Source organism: Haliotis asinina, chromosome 3 (genome assembly GCF_037392515.1).
Source record: "Haliotis asinina isolate JCU_RB_2024 chromosome 3, JCU_Hal_asi_v2, whole genome shotgun sequence".
NCBI classification, from domain to species: Eukaryota; Metazoa; Mollusca; class Gastropoda; order Lepetellida; family Haliotidae; genus Haliotis; species Haliotis asinina.
This window is the reverse complement of record NC_090282.1, coordinates 42,888,727-42,901,551: the sequence shown is the minus strand read 5'-3', so window position 1 is coordinate 42,901,551 and position 12,825 is coordinate 42,888,727. Positions and strand designations below refer to the sequence as shown.

General features: G+C 37.7%; 2 protein-coding genes across 5 annotated transcripts in view; one reads left to right on the top strand and one right to left on the bottom strand.

The window, feature by feature from the left end:
- Positions 1 to 12,825, bottom strand: part of LOC137278058 (uncharacterized) — a 118,022-nt gene that overhangs the window by 15,078 nt on the left and 90,119 nt on the right. The window lies entirely within an intron of this gene.
- Positions 1 to 12,825, top strand: part of LOC137278059 (transmembrane and coiled-coil domains protein 2-like) — a 95,470-nt gene that overhangs the window by 16,625 nt on the left and 66,020 nt on the right. Inside the window, exon 1 of one of the 4 annotated variants that reach the window (XM_067810131.1) lies at positions 9,876 to 10,003. The exons of 1 other annotated variant lie outside the window; for it this stretch is intronic. In XM_067810131.1, the coding sequence (XP_067666232.1) occupies positions 9,949 to 10,003 (55 nt within the window). In that variant the 5' untranslated portion in view covers positions 9,876 to 9,948. Of the gene's footprint in view, positions 1 to 9,875; positions 10,004 to 10,869; positions 12,042 to 12,825 lie in introns of those variants that run through there. 2 more of the 4 variants (XM_067810130.1, XM_067810128.1) reach the window with 2 other exon arrangements.

Below are 12,825 nucleotides of genomic sequence, written 5' to 3'. Positions count from 1 at the left end.
GACTTTGTTTCAAAGTTTGTCAGCACCTGTCAAGTTCTTGGAGGAATTCACTAAATTTTTAAGAGTTTGAGATGCTTGTGATGATCCTAATGTGAAAAGTTAAAGTTTTAGGGGATCTTTTGATGCAATTACAATCGGAGAAATACTTTTGAGCACCATCTTAATTTTCAGCCCAAATAACTATAAGAACTTAATGCCTCAAGCAGACTGAGCCAAAATATTGGCATCAGTTTTTATTAGTTTTATTTACTGTAGCCAGGGCTCCAGATATTTTTTCAACATCAAGAGTATGTAATCCTTATTTTTTTTCAATACAGGAGCACTGGAGAAAGTTAGGTGTATGTTTAGAGTACTGAATTGAATGCAAAGGGGTACCAGTAATCTATTTTGTTTCAAATATGCACCACAACATTGCTACTCTTCTGCAAACAGGTCAATAAACAATATAACAATAAATACATCCGTAAATGATTTGAAGGCTGTGCACCATGGATGTGGTGCACATCTGCTACATTTTCTAAATTATTTCCTGTCGTATTGTGCATATTTTGTATCCGTATATTATAAGTTGTTCACTGGTCACAAAGGGTACATTGATGTACCCTCAATGTTCATGTATGTTCCCCGAGCTCGAAGGGCGAGGGGAACACAAACAAACATTGAGGTGCATCAACCTATGGGCCCCAATTGACCTGTGAATGATGCATTTATCTTACCAAACACCTCAATGTTAATATTAGGTATCAGATTGTACGCTTCAGTCAACCTGAACTCAGGTGATATTGTCCTAGTAAGATCACAGTAGTGTAATTCCCCTTCATAATATTCACAGGAACTACATTCAAACGTTTTTTCAAGAATTTTTTATTGGAATGCATGGCAAACCTGTGCATTCTGCAGACTAAACAAGAAAAACAAGAAAGTTATCATTTGCAAAATATTGGTGTGAGTCAATGTTTTTCGAGATAAAGAAGTGCTTCCAAGAAGTACTGAATGAGTTGCCATTGGCAGTGGGGTACACAGCAATGTATGTCGCATGGAAGCAGGGTACATTGAAAATATTAGAAGGGCACTTAGCCACTCAGAAAATGACATTTATGTGTGAGGTAAGATAAATGTACGGTCCTTATCTGGTGCTGTGGTAACATTCGCCTGTGATTTGGCTACAACCAATTCACTTGTTCTCATTCTTTTCCTAACCTGACGATCTGGAGAACTAGTTTGTGTGTGGAACTGAGAATTTGTTGCTAAAGTCTGCTGATATCTTCCCATTGTAGGTGTTCATGATAGTGATGGTTCATGAACTGACTGAAAACTGACATGACCTTGATTAGTTGTTATTGATTTAAGGGCTTCCCTGCTGAGCTTTTCAAAAGAGTCTATTGTTATGATTATACCCCTACATCTACTTTCAACATCTATTATGAGAACAGTAGGTAGTAAGATACCTAAGTAGCAAACTGGTTATCGATTTGGGTATCTGAAGCCCCCAGTGGGATATAGTGGAAGAACTGTTACGGGAAAACATGGTGAAGTGATTTCAAGAACCTGCAGCTAATTGATGTGACCTTAGTTATGCTTACATTACAATGCCAGTTTCACCAGCTTTAGCATGGCAGTGGTTGAGGTATTCCATCAAGTTCATCAACCAGGTTAACCATAGTCTTGGTTTTAATTTGGTTACCCAAACCAGTTATCATGAACAGCCACAAGAAGGGTGTAGCACTGAAGCAACAGGTAGTCACAGTCTTGAGCAACATGTTACAAAAAGTAACAACAGAGATGAAATAGTGCATAATTTGCATGCGACAATAAATACTGAAATGCTGAAATGGCATGGTTTCAATGTTTTCAGTATGCCTTGGCGGTGTGACGAAGATGATTAAAATAATACACACCATGATTTACTTAACTGAAAATATGATAAATATGGCCGAAGGAAATGATTCAAAAGCTGTATTTGTACAACATGGAACTGTCTATCAGTGGCACTTGCAGTTTGACAGCTGAACATGAGCATAGCCATTTACAATGCTAGTGGGCAGAACTGTGATCATAGCATAGTTTGTGGGCTACTTTATGGTTCAGGAATAAATGAGTGAGTTTAGTTTTTATTCCACTCTTTTGAATATTCCAACAATATCACTGAGAGTGATATGAAGCTTCATTATTCATGCAGTTTTAAGAATGTTTAGAAAATGCAGCTCTCATGTTATCGAGTTCACTTGAGGTTTACTGATTTATTAAACAAAACATTGGAAGGATGTAAGTGTTTTGATGCTTACAGTTTAACTGGTTAATACAAAGGGTATGTGCATGTTCACTTTAACAAAGCTCACCTAAATTATCTGTTTTGTGCACCCCGAAGAAGACATGTATTTCTGTTCCTGCACTAGCTGACTTTTTGGGCAAATGTGCTCAAACCTTGTCTGAATACATCTTATGGAAGATGGATGAATTGCTGATTTGAAATTATTTCGAATTACTACCTTTTTGTTGAAATAATAGCATACCATTTGTATGCTTATTATACGTGGCGTTTGATTGTAAGGGCCAGACTGTACACTGTCACACAGCTGGAATATTGCTCAGCTCTTTATTAAACCACATACAAACAAACAATTTTTCCTTTTCATTTTGAACAAGAAGAAGGTAGCTTAGCTCACGAAGTCTCTGGAATTTACCTTAAGTCCTGCATTTCAGTATCCCTTGGACACACACTCATAATTTACAGGCTCCTGGACAACAAAATTGGGGTTCCCAGCATTTAAGTATTATTATTAATGTTTTGTATCATGATCATCACATTGTTACAGTAATTAAAATGCTAATGATACCACAACCTAGGTTTTAACAGACTCACTAATAACATATTGTTGCTCGATCAAACTTTTTACAAAAAAATTATTTTGACATTTCTGCGCCCCTGTGGACACATTTATAATTTTTTGTTGTGTCCATTGTCAGTTTTTTTGCATATAGGATGCAGGAGTTCATGTCATGTAAATCTCTAGAAGTCTGTTCCCCGGAACTAACCGAGTGGTTGCAGCTGCCTCATTACCGAATACTGAAATAATATATGTTTCTAGACTAGTATGAGACACAATTACAGCTCCATTTGGAATCAACATCTGATGATTTGTGTTCTTCAGCATGGCAATTATGTAATATTTGATATTTCTGGTAAACATAATGGGCGCTGATTGCACCGTAGGGCTGAGTGATACAGTTGCATGACAAACCATATTTTATTTAACATTTCCACATCTGCTGGTAGACTGTATGGTAAGTGTCTCTACTTTCAGATGTCATCCCTTGAATTAGCTCCACTTCAAGTTCATGTTTCATTTCCTGGTTTTGACTGTATCATAGTTAGGTGGATGTTTATGAAAGTCAGCATGACGAGTATTGCAAGGACCATGGTAATCAATGTATATTGACACACTGAGACCATCCACGAGTGTTGTAAGATTGTGCATTTGTCATACTTTGTCAAGATCTTTAATGCTGTGTCTCAGTGGATCCTACCAGTTGTAAATGTTTTCTAACCCATCTCCTCTGTCTTCAGACCAGTTACAAACTCATTCTCCCCATAAACCCATCAAAGTACCGCATGAGGATTGTTTCGAGATTTCCCAATGTCCTTGCCTTGGGGCATCTGAGAGGATGGAATAATGACCCCCCTACCCCAGGTTACATCATCCCCAAGGCACACTGCCTGGCCTGGGTACAAACAGTGCCAGGTAGTCAGGGCAGTAGACAGAAGATGTGTAGCTTATCTCCTGAGGCAGGATGACTGCTACTTCATCACTATGATCCACTGATTGATAGACATGTTGTTTGTCACCTCTCCACCAGGAAGTCACCGGAGTGGACTCATCTTGCCAGTTCTCTCTGCACCGTGAAGGTGTAATATAGAGACTTCATTTCAGTGAGGTCACATGTCTGGAAACATGGGAAACATTGCTGTGCATAAGGATTACTTTGCTAATTACCTTTTTGCATGTGGACTGTGAAGATAGGTAGATTTGTTGCAATACCATTGGAAGATTTACTGGAACTGTTGCTTGTTTGGAAGATAGTTGGAAGAGTGAGATACCATGATAAGTGCTGGTGGGTTCAGTTCTGTTTCAATCCGAGCCTCACTCTCAAGAACATTTATGTGTGATACAAGCAGTGATGAAGGTGTTTTGGGACAGCTCACTTGCGTATGTCTGTGGGTTCAGCTGTGACACTGATATTGATGCACCGGCTGACATCTGCTTAATGATGTGATTATTAGTGAATGTTGGAGTAAGTAACTTACAAAGGAGTGTGTCATCATATTCCCAGACCTGACTACAATCTGAAACTGAAGAGGATATGATCAGATGAAAGGAGCTTGTTGTTGCCCTCTACAATTTGTATCCTTGTTTCTTCTACTGCAGACAGTTTCAAACACCCTTTGGCGATACTGAGATTTGTAATGGCTCTGTTGCTTATGTTTGCTATAACAAACGATCTTCATGATCGTATAGAGTACCAATGTCCAACCATTTACCACCTTGCTGTTAGGATCATCTTGAATGAAATCTTGGAATGAATTGTTACTATTATGAACCAATTTGTGTCAAGATATAGGTCTTTGACAACCAACATGTAAGTTCGTCTGATGTCAGTTGTCATCGGTAAAGGTGCTGTTTCTTAGTTGTCATCATGTCATCAAATTCTCACACATTAAATTGCTTCATTATCACTGTAAGACTTTTGTTTGTTGAATCAAGACACACTTTGTTTTCATGAACAATATCTTTCTTACGTGTTTCTAAAAGTGAAGTGTACTCTTGCTCCTACACAAAGTTAGTGCAACAGCAGTGTGGGATTTTTGCTCATTGTATCAAGAGGTAGATGCTTTGTTTGTTTGAGCAAGAAACAACTAAGATCTATTTTGATCAGTGGTCATAGTCTTTCTTTATATATGCTATTGACCACAATTTATGGTCATTATACAGCTTAATTATCCTACTTTCTTAAGTTTCCTAATAGGAATGTCACGTTTAGTTTCCCATCAATTTCAATAAGAGAATCATGTTTAGTTCCCCATTGTTAGTATATTTTTATGTGTATCAGAATGGACAGAAAGTAGACAATTTATTGTTGTCTTCCACTGCACAACACCCATTTTATTGGGGGAGTTTCCACTCTTGCATACTTTAGTAACAAAAATGACATAAGAACGTAGCCATGATTTACATTATAAAGGTGTCATGGCAGTGGTCATTTGGGCTGGTAGCTGATTATATATCTCAGTGAAGGCTTGACAATAAAGATTAGAACAATTTCTAGAGTGAAGTAGGTTCCTTACATTTGAGGATATATGTGTGTCATCTATGTGTAATGAGGATTTGAACTGGTAGGGGAAAAGGTTTCTAAAAATGAGAAAATTATGCATGTTAATTGCTTTCCTTGTCAACCTGTCCTTTTGACCCACCAAAATTCTTTGTAGTATGTCTTGCTCAGGTACACACACCTGCATGAAACCTTTAAACCATGAATTAGTTTTCCTTAAAAACTTGGTTGCAAAGAAGGCAACAAAGAGAAAACTCTTGAGATCTGTTGCATTAGTGTTTTTTGCCCACTTTTCAACACTTTCATGACAAGCAAAGTATAACCCCCTGAAGTTGTTACAAGTGCATACAACGACCATTGACTGTAGTGTTCAGTGCTTTAAAGTACAGCTCCCTGAATTTAAACATTTTACTATCTATCATTGATACTTTGATCCTTGTTCCTTTAACAATCCAGTAATAAATGTCAATCTTGAGTTTACTATTGATTTCTCAATCTGTTTATCATCACTTTGCAATAAATACAGTGTTCTCTCATGCAATGATTCAAAAGTAGCATTAGTGAACTGTGTCTTATTTTTTTAGTTCATTGTAAGAAATTGTACCATTTTATCTTCTTGGACACATAAAGTTAAACTTTTAATCAATAATCTATTCTCTAGATGCAATGCTGAGTGAAGTTCAAAGGAAAGAAAGTGTTTATCTTTTTGTTAAGTGCGAAATTTCACTGTTATTGTTCCAAAGAAATGATACTAAATATTCTCCTCCTTGACTGTTCGTCAGGCGAAAACCAATGCAGATTTGATCCAAAGTATCGGTTTCAAGCAGAAACCCTTCTGAGCTGTTTCATCTTTCAGCATATTAGTGTAGTTGTATTTCTGATCTACAATATGTGAGCCTGATTACATATGCATGACTAGCTGCAATGAAAGACCTTTCTCTGGGACTATGTATTGAGTTGCTACTTAACTCTGTGTTATGTTGCCGGCATGGATGAACGGCCTACTTGTTTGAGGTTTTGATATGGAGACTTGGTAAATAAGTTATACGTGGAATGCAATAATTGATAATCAGCAACATTTTCTTCTTGGATTCTGGTGAATAGATAAGGACAAATGCAGTGTTTTTTGTGGTATGCTTTTACTGATACGAAAGGATCATACTGATCATGTTTTTGTGAGAGTATGCACTGTGAATGTATGCATAACATTCCATGTTTTTTCTCTGGTTAAGCATAGGGGTAAGAGACAGTTCTAATGACGAAAATGAAATGGAAATTAAATTTGCTCATTCCTTCAATTATCCAATTATATATGTCAATCTGGAGTTTGCTATTGATTTTTCACTTGGATTACTCATCATTTCAAAATGAATACAGTATTCTTTCATGCAATGTTTTGGAATGCAGATAGCCAGTTCTTTGCTAATGAATATTGAAACCAAAATAAGAAAAAAGAATGAAGGGTTGTCAGGGGTTAAAAAATCCCATTGCCCGACACCCAGGACAAGTCAGTTTTCATTTCGGGCAATCAAATAATGGTTAACTTGTCCGTGGACTACTAGATAATTTCCACTTACGTTTTCAAACTGCAAATAAACATGGATTTCATTTCATATCTGCTCATAATGTAGTGATTACATTTCACGATAATAGTAATTTAGAGCTTTGACATTTATCACTCTTCGATAAATAGTCCAATAAACATTAACATCAAACAATGTGTCATAAAATCAAGGCAAGTGGAAAATTAGTTAGTACAAGTTACTTTCTTGAAGTCACTTGCCCTGTTGCAAGTCACTTTTTAAAAAAAATTGAACCCCTGGTTGTTCTGAAACACAATACCCATAACATTTTCATGAATGATCCTCATGATGGTGACACACAATTCATGGTCCTATGTGGGAGAATCTGGGTACCAGTACTACCTCTGTGGTTGAGGCTGACTGAAGGGGAATAGTGACACTACCCTGGTTGATGGCCCTCCATCTGAGCCAATGAGAGGTCAGGATCAATGATGGTTACATGCTCCTGGCCAGAATAGCCTCAGTATTGGGTTTACCTGCTGTACTGACACAGTTACTAGGTACTGACTGAAACTGCAGATGTTGACTATCATCTTTCTGGAGAAGCTATCACTGTTGTGGCTGTTCATATACTTCTCTAGTTCTAGGACAATGACCTTATTGCTTTGAAATCTTCATCTTCCCAGTATCGTGAGAGTCAAGCATTAGGAAGCTCTTGTGGACTTTAGTATCACAAATCCCTTACAGTTGACTTTTTAACATCAGGTTTATGGCATGATTTCCTTGACTTATGTTCTTAATTATGAACACTTTTTGTGATCAGAGACGTTTTCATGCTAGCTCGCTTCTATATTTCAAGTGGCAGAGGCTCAGATGATGACAGCTGGTATAGATCTGTCAGTACCATAACATGTGAATTTCAGTACTTTGACCTCAGTGTTAAATATCCAGGTTGTTAACCTGTTATTTCTGTCTACATTAAAGTCATATATCATGGTTTGACTTTAAAAAAAGAACTGTTCACGGTGGTGTTAATCTAATCTTGGTCCCTCTGTCCATCTGGAGGGGAGATGACATAACCTAGTGTTCAAGGTGTTCATTCCTCACGCTGAAGACCCAAGTTTGATTCCTATTCATTGAAAGCCCATTTCTGGTGTCCCCACAGCAACACTGGTGGAATATTGTAGAATAAAACTAAACTCGCTCACTCTGTCCCTTTGTGTCCTCATCACTCACTCATCCACAGTATCTGAAGTTTATAAATGTTTTAGCTTGTTCATTTATAAGTGATACCCTAAGGTATAGATTATACAGGAATGGCTACAGTTGTGTACATTATGCTAATTCTATGAAATTTTATCCTTGATATTGTAACCACAAAGTACATGTTATTTTTTTTCTTTTCCTTTACTTAAACCTGCCATACTGGTGATAAGCAAAGATTTATTTTGTTTAATCAGAAACTTTTCTCACAGTGTGAGTTTACGTGAAGATTTTATTGATGATAAAATGGGAAGAACAAAAGTGCATATTTCCCAGGTGACACAAGAACTCTGTGATTCATATCTGCAAAAATAAACATGGCCCTTGCATTACCATCCTTTTGAATGACATAGTTTATGTTGAGACACAGAAGGGAAGACTTGTGTTGCCCATGAGCACTGCTTGCTCTCATTGTGACCATCTTATTGAGGTATGCTGGTGTGTATTTAAAAGATTAGATCCTTGCTGGAAGTCTATCTGAAAGAATATTTTCATTCAAGTGTGAGAACATGTTAAAAGATGAAATACAGACACGTGTAATGCTCAACAAGAAAACAAGAAACGTTCTGGTAATCTGCCCAATATTTAGCTTGTTTGGTACCTATCCTCAGATAACAGCATAGCAGTTTAGCTGTGGCCTAGTAAGAAAAATAACAAAATTAAATATGTGAAGTTTAATGCAACATATTATGCTGATTTGCTTTTTGACTGGCATAGTTTAAAATATGTTGGGTTTTTTTATGTATGCTGTTATGAGCAGGAGTTATAATGGTTATTGTTTACACTAAAAACTATATTATTTGTTATATGTCCTGTAACAAGCTGTAACCAGGAACAAAGTTTATAGGATAAGCTCAAACATGTCAGGATTAAATTCAGAAATCAGTACTGTCTTGAGTTGACCAATGATGTTGGAGCATTAGTGATGCAGGAAGGAATTTGGGAGATTCTGCCCGCCCTTCCCCGTGTCCTGTTACACCGCTTACAAGAACAAGCTGCTCCCAGTGAGTCAGTAGTCCCCGTCTCCTCATAGTAACCAGCTTTGTCTCTTGGTGTAAGACTTGTCAACACAGTTACATGGAAAGCTATGGACCATCACCACACCCTGACCTTTAAGGCTCTTAAATCAAGGTTGAGGCAAATGCTGCAAAAGCGGATTATTTTGTGGCACGGTGCATCCTAGATGTTTATTGTGTTGATTTGTTTGTTGTCACCGTGTAATTATTAAGAAGGAAGTGTTGTATAAGTCTGCCGAAGAGGTGCTTAGTCAACATTGGTGGAACCTACATTGCATGTGATCCATTTGAACATCTGTGTCATCACTGTCTCATTGTGCAAGTGGGTCTCAAGGTCTGTGTTGAGTTTGCTTGGACGACATTCAGGTCTGCACCAGTCTTTGCCTATATTGACTCACAAGCTCCTCTCACTCATGTGTGATGTAAGGACATGCTTTACCGTGAGCCAGCCTGTACATGATTAGATGCGTTTGTCACACCTGGAAACATCTACCTGACAAAATGCTGAGGAACTTTTCAAAAGCAGACCCTAAGCTTCAAGTTTAAGTTTTATGGAAGGAGTCACTCATTCAGGAAATATTTTTTTATTTCAATTCAAGAAAAGACAAGCAGTTCACCTCTCTTGAACATATAACACACATGTCAAAATGGCCCAGAGGAAGGTAAGAAAAATGCAGTAACTACCTTCGCCTCATGCGAGACAAGGCGCTGACGTGTGTGTCAGGAATATGGATGATCGAGTCACAGTATACATTACAGGGTTACAGTCATCATCTTCATCAGCAGCTACCTGGACATGATTCAGGCCTTAAGCAAACATGCTGTCCCTCAATGGACACAACTTTCCAGGCAATCAATTCAGCAAATGTGCAGGTGCCATTCATATTTGTGTTCACATTCTTCAGTGATTCTGCCAGGCAAGCGATAAATTTCAGAAACAACCCTGGGGCTTGCCTAAGTTCCCCCATAATCTTCAGTGATGATTCAGCAAACAGTAGCCCAGCATTGTTAAGGCATTATGATCATCCTTCATGCATATTTCCCTTGCTTGATGACTTGTCAGTAGTTGGTGTCATGTTTTTATGAATGAATTTGAACAAAATCAGAGCATCTACTGCTCCCGTTGATCACATCGCTGACAGTGCACGGCCATAGAATGTCAACTGTGTCAAGAGAGATGGCTTGATGATGTAGGAGTAAAGCTTGACTGCAGATTGTCTGATTGAACTGCAGATAGCAGAGATACTTCTCCTTGTCATCAGTTTGACTGATGTACAAGGCCAAATGTTTGAAATTACCTACCAGTGTTAAGATGTTGACAGTTTGGTGGGGGTTGTTTACAGTTTGTTGACTGACTGAAGCTCAGAGGCTAGCGGGTCCTAGTGTTGGAGCCGTTCTTGGTGTTATGTGTTTATAAACTGTTGTGACAGCTACTCAACACCATATGGAAGGGTAACTTACAAGGTGCTACATGTTAATAGGATGTTTTGAGATAAAAAGGAAAATGTTAAAATGCTTTCATATGACATTCATATTAGATTGTCAAATCATCAGTTATTGTCACAGTTATAGCTACAGTATTGTTGACAAGGAGAATCATAACTGAAATTCAAAACTTGGTTTTATGATGCCTGTAATAAAGGTGTCGGATTGTGTACAGTCACTAGATGAGATCATCAAACTCTATATCTGAATAATCATGATATGGGCAAACAATTGACATTATTTGATGTCATCAGAAGTCTCACCACCTTGATATTGTTGAAATATAGCTGAAAGCAGTGTAAAAGCAAACCCACTCACTCATCAACAAGCTGAACACTGGAAGGACACCCTCACATTGGTGGCTATCTTCAAGCTATTCACTAATTACTCCCCAGTGTCAGTTGTTATTCTGCAGTCTCACTTCCCAGAGCATATTTATATCAGTGTATATCAGCTTGTTGCATCAAAACAACACATTTTTCTCATCCTTTATGACGCATGTTTCTCACAGATCCACATTCTGGTTTCTGTTGCCTGATGCCCTCTTATCCTCTTATTTCTGGAATTCGAAATGTGGAATATCAGCAGATTTCGCAAGAACAGATACTTAGGATAAACTAAAACAGTTGATTTCAGATAGCATCATTGACATTTACAGTGATTTGTGCAGAGATCATCGCAAATGGCATGACGATGAAGAAAATCCAAATGGACCATTTACAAACTGTGTGATTATATTGACTTTTATGTCCACTATAGTTCCATTGTTTTTAAGGTCGTCAGATGCTAATGTAGGTGAATGAGTTATTGCCCAGCAGCAAATACCAAGTGGGAAAATTCTGATAAAATATGGGACGATGTCAGTGATTGGCAAATAAGATCATTGTTTTTTAGTTATGTTGATGCCACAGCTGTCATGAGTGTCAAAACATTCACACACCCAAAGCGTTTGAGCACCTCTCTGGTATCTGTTTTATTTGAGTTTCTCAGAGTAAGTAGACTCCTGTCAATATGAATGTGCGCTCCTTAACATTTACCTATAGATTGTAAATCAGGTCTGAGACAATAGACTTGAAGAAGACTGACATCCAAGACTGGGATATTCTTACCTCTGCAGCAGGAGTCACCATGAATATATTTCAGTGAAACTTTTGAAGAATATATGGTTCATAGTTGTCTCGTCTGCTATTGCCCATACAACTCTGTGTAAGGTGCCACGCAGTTAGCTTCACAGACAAGAAGGAATGCTGGAGTGCTGATGTCTTTGGATGTGGTGTAAATTCTGGGAGTAATTCGGATTTCACAATGAAATTAAAGCATACGATTGATGACCTTGACCTGTGGTACCAAGAGCATATGCGAACACGGAGCCATGGCTCCCCCAGGACTGGACGAAACACAGCTAATTATCGCCAGATCAGTGCAGGTGAGACTCTATGCATTAAAGAATGTAAGTGTGACTGTAAACGACCAACTGTTCTATTAATACCTTAAGTAACAAGGAAACCGAAGCTATTCGATTAAAATGATGTTTGTTTTGCTGATGTCTGTCAATGTTTATACATGTTCTGTCTGTATGAGATAATCAGTTTGATATTTTGTTAAATGACAATTTGTTCCATTAATATTATTAAAATTTCATCTCCGCTTACATCATTACCACCAAACATTCCAAGTGAACAAGATCCATCAACAGTTTATCAATCTATTAACATGACAAACTGTCTTCCAGATCTAGTTCAATTGAAGAACATGGATGAAAATCTAATAAACTTCAGCCTAATAAACCTGCACTTTTAATGAAAATGTAATTTTTTTTACTGCTGAGTTTTGCAGTAACAGAAGTGTTCAATGCTTGAAAAGAACAAGGATGTGGTTTGTTGACTCTGTACACAATTCAGTTAAAACACCAAGTGAAGCATCTTAATAATGCATCTCTGGAATTTTTAGATTGTAGTCAAATGATAACTTGTTTGATTCATGTCCCAGCTATGAGTAGAAGTTTTGTAGCAGATACTTTCATTCAAGGAAATTAGCCCTGCCCTTTTTGTAATAAACATGCACAGAATGTCCCAGAACTTAGGACAACTACATTTGATGGTCAAACTAGGGTTCGTTCAGCATGATCCGCAAAGTCAGTGATGAAAGGCATGCAAGACAATTTTAGAGCAGGAGCTGTCATGTCCACAAGAGAAGTATGATGTGATTAG